The 22,812-nt window shown below is 51.3% G+C and overlaps 1 protein-coding gene across 5 annotated transcripts; it reads left to right on the top strand.

The window, feature by feature from the left end:
* The first annotated feature begins 2,735 nt into the window (after positions 1-2,735).
* Kctd20 (potassium channel tetramerization domain containing 20) lies at positions 2,736-21,508 on the top strand. Of its 5 annotated transcripts, none has more exons than XM_055607080.1 (7): positions 2,736-2,756; positions 13,408-13,681; positions 14,867-14,969; positions 15,098-15,218; positions 15,897-16,094; positions 17,050-17,160; positions 18,739-21,508. In XM_055607080.1, the coding sequence occupies exons 2-7, from the start codon at positions 13,461-13,463 to the stop codon at positions 19,029-19,031; spliced, it is 1,047 nt and encodes a 348-aa protein (XP_055463055.1). In that variant the 5' UTR covers positions 2,736-2,756; positions 13,408-13,460; the 3' UTR covers positions 19,032-21,508. The 5 variants fall into 5 exon arrangements, with proteins under 5 accessions (XP_055463055.1, XP_055463057.1, XP_055463056.1 ...); XM_055607082.1 differs by lacking the exon at positions 2,736-2,756 and adding an exon at positions 3,515-3,601; XM_055607081.1 differs by lacking the exon at positions 2,736-2,756 and adding an exon at positions 3,823-3,935 and having other exon boundaries at positions 13,434-13,681.
* Positions 21,509-22,812: the final 1,304 nt, after the last annotated feature.

Here is a 22,812-nt window from a genome sequence, read left to right as displayed (position 1 = left end):
AACCAAAGAGAGAGACAGAGAGAGACAAAGAGAGAGACTGAGATTCATATAAGGTAACAAAACCTCCCAGTATGCAGTATTGGGTTTGAGAATAAGAACTGTATATTCACAAACAGGAACCGTTGCAGCTAGCTCACGGCCTGGGACTCAGGTGCAGTGGTGTGATCTGGTAAGCAGAGTGAGGAGAGAGAGACAGCCCTCTTCCAGCCAGCCTCCACTGAGGCCTGGGGTAACCCATTCTGCATTCCCTGGCTTCCCCTCTCCACCTTGACCCCTGAGGCTTTGGCTTAGGGAGTTCTGCTTGGTTTGGGATGCTCCAACTGAGTGACCTATGGGTTCCGAAATACTCGGCACTCTGTAGTGAGCCCTTGCCCTCTTCAAACTTGTAATGCTTGCGGGGTCTATAAAATCTGGGCTACCACTCATCACCGGAGACTCATCTTTTTATTTATTTATATGTTTATGTTTATTTGCTTAATTTTATGTGTATGCCTTTGGCCTGTGTACACGCAGGAGTCCCTGAAGGTCAGAGGAGTGCTCCGGGCCCCTGGGGACTGGGGTTACAGATGGTTGTGGGCGCTGGGAATTGAACATGGGTCCTTGGCAAGAGCAGTCCGTTCCCCTTCCTGCCGAACCGCCTTCCCAGCTCCTACCACGTTTGTATCGTTACTATTATTATTTTTAACAGGGCCTCACTGTGTAGCCATGGCTGTCCTGGGACCTGCCACCTAGACCAAGCTAGCCTTGAACTCAGAGATCCACCTGCCTCTGCCTCCTGAGTGCTGGGATTACAGGTGTGGTGGTGTCTGCATGTACGCCTGGACACCAGAGGAGGGCACCAGATCTCATTATAGATGAGATATAGACCTGTGGTTGCTGGGAATTGAGCTCAGGACCTTTGGAAGAGCCATCAGTGCCCATCAGCACTCCTAACCTCTGAGCCATCTCTCCAGCCCTTATTTTTCTCTTTAGGTAACCTAGCTAGTGTCCGGCCAGCAAGCCCCAGGGCTCTCCCCGTCTCTAGAGCTGGGATCTAAGCATATGCTGAAGCAGCTAGCTTTCTGAAGAGCCTCATACTTTCTCAGCCATGGCTTTACCAGCTGAGCGTGGTGGCAAGTATGTGTAATTTTAGTAGTCAGGGGGTTGAGGCAGGAGGATTGCCACAAGTGTGAGTCCAGCCGTAAGCTACAAAGTGAGTAAAATAGAATAAAATAAAAACCTCTTTCCTTTGGTTGTTTAGAACTTTTTTTAAAAAAATAATTTAATTTTATTTTATGTGCATTAGTGTAAGGTGTCAGATCCCTTGGAATTGGGGTTACAGACAGTTGTGAGCTGCCATGTGGGTGCTGGGAATTGAACCAGGGTCTTTTGGAAGAGCAGACAGTGCTCTTAACCACTGAGCCATCTCTCCAGTCCCTGTTTAGAACGTTTAAGGAAACGTCACGAAGAATGTTCAATGTTCTAAAGTATTTACTGGCAGCAGATGCAATATTTTAGGAAAGGTAATAAATCCATTAATTGAATGAACCTAGACAGCCTTTCAAACCAGCCATTATGAACAATATAAGTCCCAGGCCGGCCAACCTGGCTTTAGAGTTACAGTCTCAGATGGTAAATCTAGCTCAGAGGCTTGCTACATGGGGATACAATTAAATTAAGAATAAAGTGGTAAAAAGCAGCAGAAATACACATTTCCCACATGCCGCTTATAATTTGATGTTAATCCAACATCAGTGCCATGTCTGATATGCTGATGTGATATTTAATCAAAAGGCAACCCTGCTCATCTTAACTATTAACTAAACATGTGTTATCACGTGTCCCCGATGACCGGTAACAGGTTAACTAGTGGTTAAATATGTGTTCCCTTGGGATGATGAGTAACAGGTGTCAAGGGTTAGGTCAGGATTGGTGAGGGGACGTGGAAGAGAGGAAGCAGATTGTCCTTTGCGGGTATGGAGACTGTGCTCTGGGGCGCAGGGCGGAAGAGGGAACTTTGGGAAGTTTTATCCGTGGGCATGTCCTCGAGGTTCCAAGACCCAGTGATGCCTTCAGATGCTCTCATCACTGTGGCTTTCCTATGAGGTAGCTTATGCTGCTGTTCGTTTTGAGGCAGGGTTTCTCTTCATAGCCCTGGCTGTCTTGGTCCTGGAACTCACCCTATAGACCAGGCTGGCTTTGAACTCAGAACTCATGAGATCTGCCTGCCTCTGAGGGCTAGGAATTTCTTCTTTTTCTTTTGATTTTGGGTTTCCCTGTGTAACCTTGGCTATCCTGGACTCTCTTTGTAGACCAGTCTGGCCTCAAAATCAGAGATCTGTCTGCCTCTGCCTCCCCGAGTGCTGGGATTACAGGTGTGTGCCACTATGTCCACTTGTCTTTTTTGTTGTTGTTAGGTGTTTTCATCAAAATGAGATCAGAGTTTTCAGCTCATTTGAGGTTCACTGCTTTAGGTCATTAATCTGTCATGAAGTCTGTTGAGACACGATCTCCTTGTAGCCCAGGCTGGCCTCAAACTTGTTAAATAGCTGTACTGGTTCGTTTTGTCAACTCTGCACAAACCGGCATCACGTTGGAGGAAGACAGTGGCTCCTGAGGCTCTGCCTCCATCAGACTGGCCTTTATGTATAACTGTGGGGCCTTTTTTTAAAATATTAATGATTGACGTGGAGAGCCCAGCCCACTGCAGACGGTGCCAGCCCTGGGCAGGTGGCCAGGCGTTGTGTAAGAAAACTGGACGAGCTGTGGGGATCAAGGTAGTAAGAGGGCCCCCTTGCATTGCCTCTTGACACCGGGGTCCTGCTTAAGTTCCCTGACTTCCCTTACTGATGGGCAGTGGAGGTGGGGGTGAGCATACGGAGGACCCTGATTTTCTGATCCTTCTGCCTCCCAAGTGCTGGGGTTACAGGTGTTCCATATTTGAGTGGTTCTATTAGTTTATTGGTGCTCAACAACAGTTTTTTAAAGACTTTATTTTACATATATGTGTGTTCTACATTTATTTTAAAATATATGTGTTACTTGCATGCCAGAAGAGGATATAGACAGATCCAGTATAGGTGGCTGTGAGCCGCCATGTGGTTGCTTGCTGGGAACTCAGAACAGCCAGTGTTCTTAACCACTCAGCCATCTCTCCAGCCCCACTCAACAATTACCCGGGGCTGGAGGTGTAGGTCAACCGGAAGGTCCACTGCCTAGCATGCGTGAGGCCCGGACCACACCCCAGCACCGCACAGCCCAGCTACGGTAACGGACGCCCGTGACCCCATCAAACTCACACGGTGGAGGTCGGATGAGAGGCGCCAGGCCAACCTGGGGTAAACGAGGCTGCCTCAGGAAACCAAACAAGCCCCCCCGTATACAGAGAGGAGAGCAGGGGGCGGGGAGCGGGCAAAGAGGTGTTAAACAAAACCCCCAAAGAACACAAACACCCCAAACCGGAAGGCTGCGCCGCCGCTGCGACTGCGTCATCAAGCGGCCCGACAGCGTTTTGCAGTACAAAAGCCACCAAGGCCAGGCGAGGCCACTTTCCTCCTCTCAGGGGTCCCCACCTCACTTCGCAAGACGCGGGCCCGGGATGGGCGACGACGCCGTTTACACGGTAACACGACCCGCTTCCTGAGGGTTTGCGCCCAGGAAACTCCGTTCGCCGTGGCGGACTGTTCCAGGAAACGTGTCTGTCGCTTCGCCCTCGCTTCAGCTTCCCGGCGCGGCGGCCGCGGCGGGGGCGGGGCGTCCCGCGGCCTTCCCGGCGTGCCCCGCGCGGAGGCGGAAGCGGGGGTGGGGGGGACGACGACGACTCTTATTTTGAAGCTCCGGGTGACTCAGCCGCGTAGTCGCGGCCGGGGCGGAGGCGGGGACGCGGAGGCCCGAGCGCGGCGGGTCCCGGGCGGCTTCCGGGGCTCGGGGACGGAGGGCGCGACGGCGGGCGGCCGGTGAGTGCCGGGTTGGCGGGCGGGCGGCGCGGGCTGATGATGGCGGCGGGCGCGGCGCGTCCCCGGCCCGGGGCGGAAGCGGAGCCGCGGCGAGCGGCCCACCCGCGGGCCAGGCTGGGGAAGGCCGGCCGCGCCGCCCTGCACCCCCCGGGCACTCGGGAGCCCCCCGTCCCCGTCGTCGCCCCGGGCTGAGCGCGGAGCCGGGAGTTTGCTCGCGGATAAGAACTTTTTCCCGGCAGACGGCGTCGTCGGCCTCGAGAACCTCCCCCCCTGTTGTGGGAATTTGTCGTTCTTTCTCCACGAGCCCGCACCGGGCCGAGCGACTGCTTCCAAGTGAATAACAAGGAACTCGACCGACTTAAGAAAATGCATCTCTCAGCCCGTTCGCGGTGCCCGTTGTTTACCTAGAAATTTGAGTTTGGTTTTTTTTTTTTTTTTCTTTTTTCTTTTTCAAATGGTCGCCCAGATAAAGTGTTGGAATAATAATTAGTTGTGATGAATCTTGAATTCGAACGTCAGCCCCATTCCAAAAGAGGACAAAAACCAAGATCCTAAGCCGTTCTCAAGCGTGGTTTGCCCCTTTCCAAGGTCGCAGGACCCTAGCATGGCTCCCAGAAATGAATTCTGGAAATCTGGAGTGGGCCCCCTGAGTCTAGCCTTGTCGGCCACTCACCCCCCCCTCGCTTGGGCTGCGCTGGTCAGCCAGGGACCAGACCTTGGGCAAGCCCCAAGTAGCTTGGCCCGAGAATTGTAAAAACTGCCCGGAGCCCTGCTCTTTTTTTTGTTGTCTTTCTCCTCTCCTTCTCTCAACCGGCCCGGAAGGCTGTGTGAGAAAGGTTAGTGTTTTCTGGAACCCTGACATCACGGTAGGAAATGGCTTTCCTACATATCCTGTTATTGCCTTGGTGGGAGAAAGATGGCTTGCGTCTGGCTAGCGGGCCCTGTTTCTGGAGCCTGTTGCTAGGATCCTCCGAGCTTAAGCAGGTCTCCCTCTTCGGCGCTCTCAGCCTGACCCCACAGTACCGACAGTGCCCGGTGATTCCCGTAGCCCGGAGGTCCTCCTCTGGGATGTACCAGCATCCGTAGCGGTTTGGGGCCTTTAGTTCTTCTGGGCAGCAATTCGCTGAGTGTCTGAGTAGTGTTTATCTTAGGCAAAGCACTGAAGCAAGTCATTTTATAAACAGTGTCCCATATAGGGCCCAGAATCCCCTTGCTCTCTGGCAGAAACGAGGGCTGGATGCCCCGACTCTGCCCAAGGTGTTTTCTGCTTCTTAATGCCTCTTGAAATAGACTCCACAGGTGACTAACGTTAGCCCTCTGAAGTTGTGGCATTTTTCTCGGCTTTGGTGTCTTTTTTGGATGTCTGTCTTTACTTGTTGATGGTTTTTGTTGTTGATTTACAAAATGGTGTGTCTTTCTTCCTGATTTTTTTTCTGTGTGTGTGTGTGTGTGCCTCCCACCTGCCCCGAAATCTGACCTCTCCGGTCTTGCACTGCTAATTGGACTGAGAAGCTCCAGGGAACTGTTGGGTGTTAAATGGGTGAAGTTGGGGCACTCACAGTCATTGAAATACGAAGCTTAAAGGAGTAAATTCTCAGTTTACCCGGTACAGCCTTCTCGTCTTTCAGGTAAAGACTCCAGGGTAGGCTAGTGATGTCACTCACTGGTACAGTGCCTGCTTGGCACCGGTGTGAGGCACAAGGTTTTGCCTTAGTGTACTGTTCCCCTCCTCCCCCCTTCCAAACACAAGAGGCTGAGAGATGAGGTGTGGAGTGGGGATTCCTGGTCCTAGCCTGCTGCTTTGTCCCACTAAAATTTTTTTTTTCCTCTGCGAGAGGTTTATTAGGGGGGTATGGAGGAAGTGGGTAGCAGGGCATGGTGGGGAAAGAGAGAGGGAAAGGGAAGGGGAAAATGGGGTCGCCCCAAGAGAGAGAGAGAGAGAAAGAGAAGAAAGAGAAGAGTGTAAAGAGAAGGTGTAAGAGAGTGAGAGCTCACTAAATTATTTTTTAAGTGCTTCAGAAGGGAAAGGGTTCAGAGCAGAGAGAAATAAAAAGGGGGAGAAAATGGACAGGCTTTCATATGACCACAAAGCCATTATTATATGGAAAGTTGAAGGAAAATGTGTTCATTGTGAAGAAGGAAAAGTACTAAAATAAATCTTGGAAGCTTGAACTAAGCAGTGGAAGGGTCAGTAAAAGCGGATGTGGCTGTCTTCTGAAAGCCGAGAGCTTACAAGCTCGCTATTTTTAAAGAGAGCTTTAGGAAAGACTTCGTAGAGATCGGCTTTTACAAGTCCTGTATATGAGCAGTCTTAAGAACTTTTGATGCTGTCTTGAGCTACTTTTGTCATGACCAGATTTATTGGATATCTTAGTTGGTTTTTGTTTTGTTTTGGGGATTTTTTGTTTTGCCTGAATGTATACCAGGTTTGTTATGTGCCTTTACCACATGCTATGCCCTCAATATGAGTTCGTCATATCCCTTGGAACTGGAGTTAACAGACTTCTGGGAGCCACCATGTGGGTGCTGGGAATGGAACTCTGGTCCTCTGCAAGAGCAGCCGGTGCTCTTAGCCAGCAGAGCCGTCTCTCCAGCCCATTTTATTTTCGCAGACACAGTCTTAGAAAGCTCACACTGGCTTAAAAAAAAGGGGTGTGTGTGATTTTTGCCAATCACACTATTTGATGTTGGACTTTTCTTTTGATAATTGTGATTAAATTACTAGGACTTTAAAGACTACATTTCTGTTTTATTTTGAATTGTTGTGCTTTCAAAAATTTAATTTCTGCCAGAAGTTGCATGGCATACACACTAATCTCCCAGTTCTGTGACAGTAGTCACGTTTGCGTTCTCATCCAGGTCTCGGACTGGGGAGATGCTGTGCAGACATGGGCTGAGTTCAGACCTCCAGCATCCAGGTCAACAGCCGGGTGTGGGAGTGTGTGCCTGAGGTGCCAAGGTCCATGGGTGCATCGACCAGCCGGTTTAGTCAGTTGGTGAAAGCCAGCTTACGGAAAGACTGTCTCAGAATATAGGGTGATGGGGCAGGGCACCAGGCGGCGGCCTGCAGGCAGGGTGTCCCATACAATTCCAGAGCGCACACTTTGTTTCGTCGGGATTTGGAAGTATTTGCATATTTGTGGGTGGGGCTTGGGTCATGAAATTAATTTGTTTTATATACCCATGGTCTGAAAATATTTTATGTGATATTTTTAATACTTCTCTGTACGAAACAAAGTTATACAGTGTGGAAATTTCTATTCGTGGCTTCATATCTAAGATGAAAAGTTTGAGATTTTGAAGCATTCAGATTGCAGAGTTTTAGAACTTGCCACATTCTGGACATGTAATTTATCATTTATTTTTCGTTTTCAGACAAGTAATTGTATTATATGTTTTCATTTTTTGTTTCTGTCTGTGCTTATTTGTGCATGTGTGTGGAGGCCGTAAGGTAGCCTTGGCTACTGATCAGGATGTCCCACTTTGTTTTTTGATTTTCTGTACGCGGGTCTGCCTGCAAGTGTGCACATGGGAGGGGCAGGGTTGACACCAGGTGTCTCCTTGACCACTGTTTCTGTTTACTGAGGCAGGGTCTCTTGCTGAAACCCTGACTAACCCTGTAGTTAGCTGGCTAGGCAGCTTGTCCTGGGAACCCCTCTGTCTGCTTCCCCGGTGCTGGCCTCGCCGGTGGCCACCATACCTGTCGTCTCAGCCTGGTCCTCATGCTTGTGGGGCAAGCTCTGTCTTCACGGAGTCGGTTTCTGCAGGCTAAGCTGGCTGGCCAGTGAGCTGTAGGGATCTGCCTGTCCCCGCCACCCCAGGTGGGTTATAGGGACACACCGGCAGCACGCTCACTTAGTTAGTGTGGGTTCTGGAAATGACCTCAAGTCCTCATGCTTGCAAGACTAGCACTTTACTGACTGAGCCTTTAAAAACTTTTCATTGAGGTAATTTGCATATGTAACTCATCCTTATGAAGGGTACAGTTGTGTGGTTTTTACTGTAATAATCATTACCTCTATTTTTTCTTGATCACTGTTAGAGATCTTATATATTGTTTTCATCGGTTTTTAAAAGCTAACTTCTGGTTTCACTGTTGAATTTTTTTTTTTTTAAGAATGAAATGGTTTATTACATATTTTATGTGTGGGGCACGTGTGCCTGCTGGAGCCGTAGTCTGCATGTGAGGTCAGAGGAGAGGACAACTTTCTTTCCTTCCTCTGTGTGGTTCTGGGATCAAACAGAGGTTGAGCTCGGGCGAGCGCCTTCACCTGCTGACTGAGCCCCCTTTATCAGTCGAGCTTTTGTTCTCTGTGGTGGCTGGGGATGGGACCCCAGCTTTGGCCTGTTGTTTTAAGCTGTCTACCACAGACATTTCAGGGCGGGGCGGAGGCCAGCATTCCCACTCAGTTAGCCTTGTCCGTTTCTCTCCCTGAGACAGAACCTTACTGCGGTCTAGGCTTGCTTGCCACTGGCTTCTTCCTGCTCCAGAGTGCTGGGATTACTGGTGTGGGACAGTGCCCTGGCTTTCTTCTTTTTTAATTTCCACCCTTACTTTTCTTACATATTCTTTGAGACTGAGAAGGTGTTTGTGGAGAAGGATATTTTGCTGTCTTTGGGTTCTTTTTGAATGGGTATGATAAAGCTGTAGACCATTCTTTGCACTGGGCTTTCTCCTGATTCAAGCTCGCCTGTGATGTATTTTGTCGTTCAGTTGAAAATATTTCTTATATCCAGTTGTGATTTCCTTTTTGTTTTTTAAACCCAGGTTATTCTGAAATAAGTTGCTTACTTTCCTAACACTTTCGGACACTCTTGTTGCTGACTATTGATAAACTGTGCTTGGAAGCATGGTTGTGGATGGCGGTGTGCTAACAGCTGAGACAGTGCTGTCTGCTGATGTGCAGCTCCAACCGAGCATCCAAGAGTGCTTGAGAATGACGCTCCGCAGTCTTGGCCTGTTAGGTCCGATGTGTGGGTCCAGGGCGGCAGACTGTTGTTCACTCGTGTTCCTAGACAGCTTCACTAGAACACAGCGTGTTTACTGGAACACAGCCATGTTGACACACGGGAGTTGCTGGTGGCCGCTTTTGCACTGTAGTGGCGTGAACGTGGAATGCTTTCTGTCTCACTCCTGACCAGAGGGCTCACTGTTGCTGGTGGAATTCTCACTTCAGGCTCCTACAAGGCCAGCCTCTCCCAGTCCTCCCCCTCAGCAGTGTGAAGCTGCTGTGTCTGGCTGACTTGCCGCTCCCTAGCAGCTATTTCTGCTCAGTCTTATACACAGCCTGTCTCAGCTGTTTCTAAAGTTGCTGCTCTCTGGAAGAGGAAAGTGGTCGGAATCAGGCTTGCTGTGGTTTTCCTCATCAGTCGAGAGGACTACTGTGTGTGTGTGTGCGTGTGCGTGTGTGTGCGTGTGTGTGTGTGTGTGTGTGTGTAAGGGATTGTGGGCTGCTTGTGGGGAGAGGTGGCATGGAAAGCGTTCTAGCCAGTGAGAGTTCATGGCTGCACTTAGGGGTGCGCAAGGGGGGTAGAAGGTGGAAAAGAGAAGATAAAAAGAAAAGAACCTCAGCAGCACAAGTGGAAGTTGGCTTGTTTGATTAGCTTGTTGGAATGAGGTGCTCCTGTGCGCGCGCGCACCGCACACGTGTGCAAGTGTGAGAGGATCCTGAGGTGTCAGGAGAAGCCATTGGGTCCTCTGGAGCTAGAGTTGCCGGTGAGCCACTGTGTGGGTGCTGCAAAGCAAACTCAGACCCTGGTCCTCACACTGCACCGTCAGCTCCTCTTGCTCCCGTGTAGTCCGTGAAGAAGCCATTCGCGTGTACAGTCACGCCCTTTCCCTCCAACTCCCCAGCTCCTCCCCAACGCCTCCCTCCCAGCTTCATGCCTCTGAGTGCTGCCCGGGGTGCCTGGTACGAGGTCATCGCTGGGCGTGGGCACCCTGCCTGTGGCACCTCCCCTTCACCCCGAGGTTGTCACTGGCTTGATCTTGGGAACCGGAACTGCTGGGGTTTCCATTTCTCCACCCCTTCTTCTGAGATGGTCCCTGGGCTTAGCGTGGAGGTTCCGTAGACGTCTTCTCCACAGGGGGCACTTGCTGTTGCTTATCTTAGCACTTTGAACAGTTCCAGCATCTGTGTTAGCCACACTCATGGTAGCACAGCTTTATGGTTGGGATTTCTGTGTGCTTTATAGTTGCAGGCATGCGTATGCCATTACACAACAAATCCTGGCCGACTTTCAGCTTCTGCGCTCTTTTCCCACCTCACGATGTGTGGCGCGAATGACACCAGATCATATTCCTCTACTTCACATGTAGACTTCCTGGTGCAGAGCCCGAATGTCGGCACGTGCTTTGATCTCAGCGCTCAGGGCAGATCTCTGTGAAGTCAAGGATAGCCAGAGCTATGGAGAAGGACCTTGTCTCAAAGCAAAACAATGTTCCCAGTAACCAGTGCACCAAATCACAGTGGTTGGTAGCCGTCTAGATCCACCGGTGTTCCAGATGGCGCTTAGCAACCACTACAGACCGTGGAGGACCGTCATCACATGCCTTGTTTCCATGCCCCCTTCCTAAGAATGCGTGCTCAGCAGGGCAGTGATAGCAGCAGGTTATTGCAGCCAGAGCTCGGCTGCCTAGGAGATGAGGCCTTAGCTGCCACTCGAGAGAAAGGAGGCAGCGGCTTGGTGCCCTCTGGTCTTTATATGCGCACTTATCCCCTGGCTCCCAGGAACGAAGGTACAGCGACTGGGCACCTTGCTCACACCCAGACATCTGTACTCAGGAGTGATACATGCTTAGCACACCTGTCTCCTCTACCCAGCTGACCCCTGTAGAGAACCTGCAGTCAGCCCGAGCCGGCCACCTGGCCTGAGGGTGTAACCTTGGAGTCAGGGGATGGTTGGCCTTGCTCTGCCCTTTCCAGCTGTAATGTGAGGAGGCCCTTACTCCTGAGAGTTCTGTTGTAAACGGAGGGGACAGAACTGTTCAGTCACCCTTCCTCAGAGGCTGCTGGGAGGACAGCTCCTGATGCGCTGTGTAGCTGCGTGGGCAGGCCGCTAGAGGGAGCCCTGGCCCGCCTCCTGAACACTGCCTTTCGCTCTTCGGGAATGGTAATGAGCTGCTTGTGGTTGTTCGCTTTTAAACTGGAACACAGGTTTTGCTTTGTTTTATTTTGTTTTGTGACAAGGTTTCTCTGTGTAGCCCTAGGCTGTCTTGGAACTGGCATTGTAAGCTAGGCTGGACTTGAACTCAGAGATTCGACTGCCTCTGCCTCCTGGGTGCTGGGATTAAAGATGTACATCAACCATCTATAATGAGATCTGGTGCCCTCTTCTGGCCTGCAAGCACACATGCAGGCAGAATAATATATAAATCTTTAAAAAATAAAAAGGCAAACACCATTTACTGAGTACAGATATATAAAAATTGCGTATATTTTATTTGATTGTCTTGTGTATTAGTGCTTTGCTTTTCATGCATGTCTGTGCCCATGGAGGTTAGAAAAGGGTGTCAGATCCCCTGAAACTGAAGTTACAGATGGTTGGAAGCCACATTCAGGTCCTTTGGAGGAGCAGTGCCTCTAACCGCTGAACTGTCTCTCCAGCCCCAAAATTTTACAAAATGGCCCAATTTGGATACAGCCCATGTTTGTTAAGATTTAGGGTTTTGGTGTGTGTGTGTGGTGGGGGGTGTTTTGGTTTTGGGTTTTTGAGACTAGGTAGCCCAGGCTGGTCCCACACTTACTAGGTAGCTGACTTTGAACTTCTGATCCTCCTGCCTCCACTTCCCCAGCGCAGAAGTAAACCGGGGTCAAACATGGGGCGTGCTAAGCACATGTCGACCAGCCGAGCAGCAGCTCCTTGTTACCTGTTTATTGGTGCTGTAGCGTGCCCGCTCTCAGAGGCCACCAGGGGGCAGCTTTCTGGAGCGCTCGCTTCTACCTTTACGTGGGTTCTGGGAGTCAAGCTGCGGTTGGTGGACCTGAGTGGCAATGCTTTGCTCACGGAGCCACCTCGTGGCTTCCCATACATGTGCTTCTTAAAATTGCTCAGCAAAACAAGCCTTTATAGGTAATTTTACTGTTTATTAGAGACAGAAAGCAAATGTGCATACTGAAGAGGAGTCCTTGTTCATGGAACCAGCATTCCAGAGATGACCTGTCTAGCCCTGTCACGCTGGTCTTCGGTACCACACAAACCACATGTGACATCACATGCCTGTAATCCAGCCCTGGGGGAGGGGAGATGAGGGTCAGAGGTTGCATTGCATCCTTAGCTTCCACTCTAGTTTAAGGGCAGCCCAGGCTTCACAGACCCTGTCGCAAAGTAGAGGGGGGCATTTTAAATGATTTAAAGAAAATAGCTTTTAGGTGATAGGACAGAAAGATGAGATCCCGTGAGTATATTCTTTGCATTTCTAGGAAGAGTAACAAATTAGGTAAAGACTTTATTTCATTCTTCCTGGCAAGTTAAAAACAAGGAGCCTGGCGGCGGCGGCGGCGGCGGCGTACACCTTTAATCAGGGCTCTTGGGAAGCAGGGGCAGGTGGATCTCTTGAGTTCAGGGCCAGCCAGACTGGACACAAAGAAACTTGCCTCGAAAAAACAAAAAGCAGCTTGGAGCCTGAAAATTTGGACACTGAAAAATGAGTTTCAGCACACAGCAGGAGCTCCTAAGTGCCAAACAGTAGCACTGGGGCTATAGCTGAGCGTCAGTGAAGAACACGGGACCCCACTCCAGCACCCCGCCTCTGAAGTGAGGGCATGTGCGCTGCTCCCAGCACTCAGAGGTGGAGGGAGGAAATCAGTCACTCCCAGTGAGTGGGAGGCCAGCCTAGAGTACATGAGACCTGTCTCAATACTAAATGTGGACCAGGGTGCTCAGCCAAGAGTGTTCCTGCTCTTATATGGGACTTGAGTTTGGTTCCCAGCACCTGTGTTGGGTGGTGCAAAACCACCTGTAACTCCAGTTTTCAGGGACTGGCAGGAGACTGCTGGACCATGGCGAGTCAGCACACCATGTAGGCACTGTTCTTCTGTCCGGTCTTTTTCACTGTGCTGCTTACTTTAACATGACAGCTGCTTTAAAGGGTGGGCCTTTCTGCCTTCTGTCTCCCCAAGCACTGTGTCATACGTGTACATGGAAGGAGCTTATCTACAGCATTGGCAGATTCGAGTTTTGTGAGGGGGATTTGGTTGGTTGGGTTTGGTTTTTCAAGACAGGGTTTCTCTCTGTAGTCCTGGCTATCCTGGAACTTGCTCTGTAGAGCAAGCAGGCTAGCCTCAAATTCAGAGATCTGCCTGCCTACCTTTGGCTTTCAAGTGTCTAGTTTTGTTTTTAATTTTGTCTAGGATGTTGTCTTAGCTGTGAACACCTATGGCTTTAGGTTTTTGTTCATTTGTTGTTTTGGAAGAGACGTTTTCTCTGGACTTTGGCTCTTCAGTTACTTAGTCATTTGCTCATCTTGCAGACCTTGTGCTTGCTTATGCCCCTCAGCCAGCAAGCCTTCAGCACCCTCACATAATGCCACTGCCTGAGGACAGCAAGGGCTCCTGCTTCCAGAGTGGGAGCAAGCGGAGCCACGAGCCCTTCATTGGTCCGGAGAGATTTGGAAACAGCAGCGTGGGCTTTGGCGGTAGCACTCACTCCCCAGCCCCAGAGAAAGTGACACTTCTTGTCGATGGCACACGTTTCGTGGTAAATCCTCAGATTTTCACTGCGCATCCGGATACCATGTTGGGAAGGTAATGACCGTTTCCAGCTGCGCACACTCCGTTCTCTGTGACTTTGCATCAGATGCAAAGCTGCACCGCAGTATCCTGCTGACTTTCCTGCCTTCATACTTCTGTGGGGAAGTTGGTGGAGGCCTGGTGCCTTGATGCTGGGAGGGCTGCGCTCGTACATCCAGATGAGGAGCATCACAGAGGAGCCTCGGGGGCTCCTGGGCCTGTTCCTCCTCTCTGTAAACACTGGGTGCTCTCTGAGCTGCACAGGTCAGAGATGCTAAGTTGAGACTTATGCCACATTGTTTCCCTTCTGTGAAAAAGTGTTAGAAATAATCCACGTGGTACAAGAACAACAAAGCCATTTTAGAAAAAAACTTTTGCCTCCTACCCATTTGGGTTTTTGGGGTTTTTTTTGGGGGGGGGGCAGCAGTACTAGAGGTTGAACCCACACTATCCTGCATGGGAAACAAGCACTGTACTGAGCTACAGCCCTGAACTGCAGCAGTCGATGCTTTCTTAATGTAGGTGCTGTGCCTGCAGGCGTGTCTGCGCAGCAGACATAAACGCAGTGTCCGAGAAGGCCAGGCAGGGTGTCAGGTGTCTGCACTGGAGTTGCAGATGGCTGTGAGCCGCCCTGTGTGTGCTGGGATTCTGACCAGATCCTGAAGAGCTCATGGTGAGAGCAGGCCTCACTGAAATATGTCAAGTGGCAGAGGAGCCTCACACGTGTCTGAAACCCATGGCTAGAGCAGCCTGTCGGAGCAGTGATCCAGGGGTGGATTCCAGAAGGGAAGATGAGCTGGGAGGGAACGCATTACCAGTGCTGCCGCCTCTGCAGATTTGCCTCACAGATTAGTGGTGAAGGCAAAGCTCAAGGTGCTGAGCAATGACATACTGGGCAGGACGAGGGGAAAGGCACAGGCAGCCAGGAGGGCTGGCTTACTCTGGCAAGTTCTTGGGCAGTAGAAGAGCGCCACAGCTTCCTCTACATTGCCTGTGTTGTGTCTGCTGCCACAGGCGATGCTTCCCTCTTTGCCTTTTGTGTGAAGGCGTTTGCTGAGGCGTGCATTCATCTGATGGCGCAGGTCCTATGCTGTGCTTTTAAGTTATGCCATGGAGGGGGGTTAGTGCATGGCAGAGAGGGGTAGAGCTGCCTCTGCAGCGCCTGCCGGGGAAGCTGCTGATGTTGCTGCTGTCTTTCAGGATGTTCGGACCAGGAAGAGAATACAACTTTACAAGGCCCAATGAGAAGGGGGAGTATGAGATCGCAGAAGGGATCAGCGCCACTGTGTTCCGCACAGTGCTGGTATGTAGTGCATCTTCTGTCCCCCACCGTGCCATGCATGCTGGCGTGCTGCACCCTTACGCAGAATCAGCAGTGCATAGGTTAGAGGAGTTCTTTCCATGTAGTTGTCCTTCCTGATCCCTTCACAGGATTATTACAAAACTGGCATCATCAACTGTCCAGATGGCATCTCCATCCCAGATCTCAGAGACACGTGCGACTATCTCTGCATTAACTTTGACTTCCACACCATCCGATGTCAGGATCTGAGTAAGTACGGAGCAGCTGTCAGCCACGCTCCGCCGGTGCCCTTAGGGTGTGCCCAGAGGTAGAGGAGAGTGGGTGGAGGTTGAGAACCACCGCAGCGGCAGACAGCTGCTGGCTGCATCGCTTCTCTGGCATCTGGGGATTGTGGGGAAGTGAGGAAATGAATCAGCTGGAGAACGGCTTCTGACCTCCATTCCAGCACTCTGGAGGCAGGAGGCCCACCATGAGTTCAGTGCCAGCACGGCCACGGCTACAGCACAACGCCCTGTCTCAAAGCAGGCTGGGGTGTGGCTCAGGTGATGGGGAGCCCGCCTGGTGCTGCGAGGTGCTGGCCTCATTCTTAGCAGAAAGTCACCGAGGCCTGCCTGGGGTCAGCTCCCAGGACGGAGGCTGGAAAGGAAATCGTTAGACTGGGAAGTCTGACTTTGCCAGCCAGGCTCTGAGCTACTGCTTTCCTCTTGGGTAGGCCCATGTATCAGCTCTGACAGGCAGGGGGACTGAGTCAGTGAGGAAAGATCGAGGTAAAGGCAAACCGAGGAAGTCAGGCTAATTCCTACAGGGCAGGAAGCTCTGTGGGTAGTGTGCCTCTTCCCTGTGTGTGCTCCATGATGGCTGCGGTTAGTCTGCGCTCCGCAGCACTGTGCAGGCAGGAAGCAGGTACATTGGCCTTTCCTTCCCCAGGTGCTTTACTGCATGAGCTGTCCAACGATGGTGCCCACAAGCAGTTCGATCACTACCTCGAAGAGCTCATTCTGCCCATCATGGTGGGCTGTGCCAAGAAAGGGGAGCGAGAGTGCCACATTGTCGTGCTGACGGATGAGGACTCTGTGGACTGGGATGAAGACCACCCCCCACCCATGGGGGAAGAGTATTCCCAAAGTAGGAGCCCCTGTAGGGTGTGGCCGTTTTCAGCAACAACAAAACAACAAGAAAAACCCTTGTAGAGTGCAGCCAGGGCCTAGCACCACACAGCTAGCACTGATTGCTAGTGATAGGCATTGCACCTGAGGGGATGCCAGCAATGCGGCCTGACCTACGCTGGGATCTGGCTCTCCTCTCCCCAGGGGATGGCATTGTCCGATACTGAAGGGGCAGTTAGATTCTCTTCCATTGTTGGCTTGGTAATAATTCAAAACGTGAAAGTAGGCTGTGTATCAGCTCTGAGGAAAGCAGTTGGCATGCAGCCGTGAGGACCTGAGTCCAGACCCCAGAACCGGCAGCACATGTCTAATCCAGTGAGGTGGAGGCAGAGAAGCCTGGAGCCCCTGGACCAGCCAGCGCTGGGTGCACGTCGGTGAACAAGTCTCCAGCAGGGACACAGGCAGAGACTGACGGCCCGGGGTGCCCTCTGGCCTCCACGTGCAGCCTTTAGAGAAGGGTGCGCACTTGCCGGAGCTTCACCCTGCTGCACTGCAGCTGTACCCTTCTCTTCTATGGCTGCTCAGGATCACATCCATGAACGTGCCACATCCATATTCATATCCTGCTTGCCTTGTAGGACACTGGAGGGGTGTGTGTGTGTGTGTCCGCGCGTGCGCACGCACGCACACACACAAAACTGATAACTTCTAAACAGTATGTTTGCACCTAGATTCTATAGTAGACGCTCCTGTCTACTAATATAGTAGACATTCCTAGACATCAAATGTCAAAAGCGTGGTGCTTTCAGAATGTTGACAGATGTTGTTGCGAGCCAGGAACACCAGTCTTAGGGATGCTGGCGGCTGGGGGGGTGTGACAGCTGGCCACCGCCAGGGGTTTGTAGCCCATGACTATCACTCACTCCTTTCCTCTATGATTAACTCCAGATTTTGTGGGATTTGTTTTCTTTCAGTTCTTTATAGCTCCAAGCTCTACAGATTCTTCAAATATATTGAGAATCGAGATGTTGCTAAAACAGTGTTAAAGGAACGTGGCTTGAAGAACATTCGCATTGGAATTGAAGGTATTACAGGCTCGACCATGGGGCTGGAGAGCTGACTCAGTGGTTAAGAGCACTGGCTGCTTTTCCAGAGGACCCAAGTTTCAGTTCCCAGCGCCCACATGGGCACTCAGAACTGTGTGTAACACCAGTTCCAGGGGATCTCCCACAGACATACAGGCAGGCAAAACACCAGTGCACATAAAATAAATAAAAATACATACAAACGTACATACATATACATACATACATTCATACATAAACACACACATACATACATACATAGTGGAGCGTGGTAGCGCACGCCTGTAATCCCAGTGCTCAAGGGAGCAGAGCAGGCAGATCTCTGAGTTCGAGGCCAGCCTGGTCTACAAAGTGAGTGTGGGACAGCCAAGGCTACACAGAGAAACCCTTTCTCAAAAATAAACAAACATATATACGTAAAGTCTTGGCCAGCTGGGCATTGGTGACGCACACCTTTAATCCCAGTGCGCAGGAGGCAGAGGCAGGTGACAGCCTGGGCTACACAGAGAGACTGTCTCAAAAAGCCCAAAAAATAAAAGTCTGCCGATGTTGAGGTTGCAAACTTAAGGGGTAGGGTGGATCTTTGGCCACAGCTTATTCCCCTGACCTTGGTTGACAGGGGCCTTGAGACCTGGCATGCTTAAACTGCACTCACTGACGGGCCCTGCTGTATTGTTGGCTGTCCTGAGGTCTGCCTTTGCCTTTCTCCCCTCAGGAAACACGGCCCCAGGGCACAGGGCTCACCTGAGCAAGAATGTGTTTCTGGCTCTAAAATTATTCTTTTGAAAAACAGAGCTTAAGAACTTGAGATTTGCCAACTGTAATGGCGCAGTCCCAGCACTCAGGAGGCAGAGGCAGAAGGAGTCCTGTGAGTTCTAGGCCAGCCTGGTCTGTATGGCAATTGCTAGGCCAGCTGAGGCTGTATATGAGCCTCTTGTCTTCAGATAAAAACTGAGATTTTGTTTTCCCTTTGAGGATGTGTAGATCCTCGTCTACAGAGTGAGTCCAGAACAGCCAAGGCTACACAGAGAAACCCTGTCTCAAAAAACAAACAAAATTATTAGCCTTTCCCTTTGCCTTGTCTGTGAGAAGGCCTGCCGACAGGACCTCCCTTCTCCCCAGGCACTGCCAAGCTGTTAGGCTGGGAACACTCCTGATCCATAGAGCTGGCTGTCCCCTTCCTGCCTCTTCCACTGCTTGGACAAGGCCCTCTGTCTCTGGAGCCCGTTCTGGGTATCTTGTAGTATTGTATTTTTCCTTGAGGTAAAAGTTCCACATTTCCTTCCTTTCCACTCAACTATGCCTCCTCTACAGTAGGGTGATGTAATACCTGTGCCCTGGTGGGGTTTTTGTCCTTGATACTGTTTGCAGCAACTAAAGGCTCTTGAAGTTACTAAGTGGTTTTTCTGCCCTTTCCATTAAGAGAGGGAGAATCCTCATTGCTTCCCACAGCCCAGGCCTTCTAGGGACAGAGGGCCCTTGGGAAGGCTCTGGTTGCCTGCCACAGAGCCTTTCTTTGAGCTGTCTTTGGACTTGGAAGTGGATGGCAGAGTGAGCACAGCGCGCTTCCCATTGCAGGGTACCCCACCTGTAAAGAGAAGATCAAGAGGAGACCGGGCGGGCGGTCTGAGGTGATCTACAATTACGTGCAGCGCCCCTTTATCCAGATGTCGTGGGAAAAGGAGGAAGGGAAGAGTCGCCATGTGGATTTCCAGTGTGTTCGCAGCAAATCCCTCACCAATCTGGTGGCTGCTGGGGAGGATGTCCTGGAGGACCAGGAGATAATAATGCACCACCCGCCGCAAGTGGACGAACTTGACCGGCTGAATGCTCCGCTGTCTCAGATGGCTCCCAATGGCTTTCAGGATTAGGGACAGACGGGCTGCCCGTCCTGCAGCTCTTCGGTGTGGGCACCTCAAGCAGGGCTTCCCGTCCTGGTTCTCACCCTGCGGAGAGGCTTCTCCTCCCGTTTCCCTTTCCTCTGAGTTAGCAATGTGCCCTTTTCTGGGTCTGCCTCTGGCCAGGTGAAGAAGCCCTCTGGCAAACAAACACTTTGGGTCTGGTGCTGTTGGCTGAGTCTTTGCATAACTGCAGGAGAGGAAGTGGACTGTTGCCTCATACTTGGCACAGTAGCCTTTACACCTGGCAGGTGGGTGGGCTCTGCCCCAAACAGATGGCTTAATGGCAGAGGACCAAACATCACAGAAGGCCATCTGGATGCTGCTGCACGTGTGCCCGACTGAGGGAGTGTGCCAGGTGGGTGGAAAACAGTTCCTGGGCGCTGCACCCAGATGCCATCTGCATAGAATGTCTGAAAGGAAGTCCCACAAGCTCAGCTCTACGTTTTAGTAACCCGGGAGCAAACTGACGCACAAGACGGGGAAGAACAGAGCAGTGGCTCGAAATGTGCTGGTGCAGCCTGAGGTGACTCCAGAGCAGGCCAGCAGGACCCCCTGGCAGGAACCCACAGTGCCCCTTGAGGGGCAGCTCACTGCTGTGGGTGTGGTAGGGGACCTGGTACCTTGACGATAAGATTTGCTTGGTACCCTCCTGAGCTCCAGGGAAACGAACAGGACCTGTGTGGGGGCTGCACAGAGTTCACACACCAGTGCATTTCCATTTTTGTTTCTTTTTTTAAAGAGCCCATTAGCTGTTCAGACATGGTAAGAAAATGATACTACTGTCCTCCCCAAAGTCAGGTCCAGGCCTTGTCATTCTGTTTGATCTGTGTACTCTGACGTGTGTAGATGGCAGTCCAGATCACTAGCCCCTTCTTCTGACATTTCCATGGCTGGCTGCAGAATCGAGAGCCAGATAGCAGTGTCTGGCATTACCTTACTTCCTGGTAGCAGTTGACCTTTGAGTTGGTCCTTCTTCCCATCATAGGTGGCTCGAGTAAGCCGTTCCTTCAAGCTCCTTAAAGAACGTAGTTTCTTGAAGTCTGCTCCCATAAGGCACTGTGTGGCGTACTACTTGATGGCAGTAAAATCAGGTTTTGGAGGCCTCTGTGGGATTGAAGGACAGAGTGTTCTTACAGTTTCAGGGGGAGTTGGTTCGGGATCATCCTTGCTCAGAGCTGCAGGAGAGCTAAGCGGCTCTCATTTCCGTGATGGCAGTTGTGGCTTGGCGAGGCTGGAAGCCAGCATCTGGAATACGGGCTGAAGCTCTTAGCTTGAGCTTGCTTCTGTGAACCGATTGGTATGTCTGAGGTCAGCCTTGGCCTGGACTTTGGTGCTACATGTTTGCTCACTGGTGGCTGAGCAGCCCAGGCTCTGGGTCAGTGGTGCGTCCTCTGCTTCTCCACGGCCACTGCAGTATGATGGAGTCGGTGATGTATGTTCAGGTCCTCGTTCTTCGGGGTTAGTTCACTGCCTTCGGCCTTTTATGAACTAGGCCTCACCCCCACAGGCCAAGTAAATTAGCACGTTGGGGTTCCAGCCCATGGAGTTTGACTAAAGGCTGATGCGGTGGCATTGGGGGTGCTGACTAAAGGAAGGCTGGGGACACAGACACCTTGTGGAGAGGGAAGCTTTTTGCACACCTTCAGCTCCACTCTTGCCTAAATTTCAGTGTCACTGTAGTTTGGTGTCTTGCCTTCTGTTCTCAGAGTGACATTTTTAGCGCTGGGACCTTGCAGGATCGGGCTGGGTTACAGTTGTCTTTGGAGTTAGTTACTGGCTATGAGAGCAGTTCTCTAATAAAAGATGTGTTTTGTAAGTGCCTGCATAAGTAATCCGGGCTATGTGCAGGGAGTCTCCTGAGAAAAATGACCCAGAACATCTTAGCAAGATAGAAGATAAACTTGAACCAGAGGCTTGACGCATGTCCTCGTATCCTGTGTAGCTGATCAGCCACGCCTGCCATTAAGGAGTTGGCAGAACAGGGACACAGTATTAGGATGTCACATGTGGGTTGAGAGCAAAGTTTGAGGAAGGTGGGGGAGACTGCGTAAGGTAGCCATTCCCTGACCAGTACCGAGGGAGATGATGTCAGGTGTGTACAGGCCGGAGAATGCTGTGCAGGAAGCGGCATCTTCTCAGAGGTGTCCAGGGAAGTGACGTTCAGGGCACAGGCTCCAACGCAAACTGTGATTCGAGTTGAGTTTGTGGTGCACTTGCTGCCACTTACTGCCATCTGCAGCTTGAGGTGGGTGCAGGGAGCACAGCAGGAGGCAGAGCTGCTCTTGGCTGGATGGGATCATTTCTGGAGAATTCCATTTTCTCCTGAGGGCAAACTGTGTAGATTTTGCCCGTGTATTTCCTTTTGAAGTTGCACTTGTTCACCTACCAGTGTTTACGGAATCCTGTGTACGGGATGCTTTTTCTATAATAAAGTATTTTTATTTGTGTCCTTTGTTACTTAATAGAAAAGAAAGCCCCAAACCTCCAAGGATTTAAAGGGATGCTGCCTGCTGGCCAGGAGAGGGTTCTTCCTTAGGACATGGGCTCATCAGAAGCCTGCGCTGCTCCTTCCTCTCCAGAGCTGCCTTCTTGAGGTCAGTTAGTTGCCATTGGAGACCTTAACACTCCCATCTAACCCTGACCCTCAACCACATGTAAAGTTAAAAGCTTAGCTCCCAGACCTCCTTGGACTGGACTAGATCAGGTGAGGAACAGCGGCAGGGGTTGCGGTGCTGCTAGGCTATTCCTGGCTCACTCAGTGCCCAGCCCAGCCACACCTAGAGGTCAGCCTTTGATGACGTGGAGCGTGCATTTTCTGCCAGATGTTGCTTGGCCTCAGCTGATGCTCACTAGGATAGGTCCTCCCCTGCAAAAGCTTAGTGTGGGCAGAGACCTTCTGGTCCAGGTTACTCGGGAAACGAGCCAGGGCTGGACTGTGTTACTGAGTTCACAGAGGACTTCCAGGAGTCCTATGAACCACACTGGGACAGATTTGGAATTTAGTAGCAAGGGGAAAAAGTTCAAAAGAGGAAGGACAAGACCCAAGTGTGGCCCACAATCTCCACAGTGGCCTGAGGAAGTAAGAGGCAGATGCTCGTAGAATGGACCAAGTTCAAAACTAGCCTGAGCTTAAAAGGTGGGTGTGTGGGGGGGATGATGGCATTTCACAGATGAGCACAAAGCAGCCTGGAGTGGGCTTCAGGTGCGCAGGAGGGGTGCGGTGAGCAGTGGACCCATTCTTGGCTGTGTTCCGGTCCCTGCTGAGGAACTCCGAGAGCTCCCGCAGGTCTGTGTGCTGGCCTGCTGTCTGTACTTTGCACTTACCGACGAAGCAGCGGCTCATCTGCAGTGCAGCCCTAAGAGGCTCCGAAGCACCCAGCATGGGGCTCTGCAGGAGGGACTGCAACGCTGTGAAAAAGCAGAGCCTGCTTTTTATGCCGGCATTAGCCTTCACAGTTGGGCATTTTAAGGAAACCTGCTAAGTAGGAATTAAAGTGCCACTCGGAGAACTGAGCGGAGTTGAAACCACATGGGTTACACAGAGAAGCCCATGGGAGAGGCCTGGGACAAGGGATCCAGAAAATGTGCTTTCCAGAGAGACGATTCTGAGAACCCAGTGGTCACCTGGTGCACCACACAGATGGATCTAAAACTAACCGGGGCTGCAGAACTGACTCTGCAGCAGAGAGCAGCGCACTGGCTGCTCTTGTAGAGGACCAGGGCTCAGTTTCTCAGCACCACACCGCAGCTC

The sequence above is a fragment of the Psammomys obesus genome, unplaced genomic scaffold, assembly GCF_907164565.1.
Source record: "Psammomys obesus unplaced genomic scaffold, mPsaObe1.curated_primary_1811, whole genome shotgun sequence".
Taxonomy (NCBI): Eukaryota; Metazoa; Chordata; class Mammalia; order Rodentia; family Muridae; genus Psammomys; species Psammomys obesus.
This window is presented reverse-complemented; position numbering and strand designations above follow the sequence as displayed.

Excerpts from the sequence above, each read along its gene's own strand:
- Kctd20 (XM_055607083.1), top strand. The coding sequence starts at position 10,485 with ATGCCTTGTTTCCATGCCCCCTTCCTAAGAATGCGTGCTCAGCAGGGC. Across the intron at positions 13,682-14,866 it reads CCGGATACCATGTTGGGAAG|GATGTTCGGACCAGGAAGAG; the intron begins GTAATGACCGTT and ends GCTGTCTTTCAG. Across the intron at positions 15,219-15,896 it reads CATCCGATGTCAGGATCTGA|GTGCTTTACTGCATGAGCTG; the intron begins GTAAGTACGGAG and ends TTCCTTCCCCAG.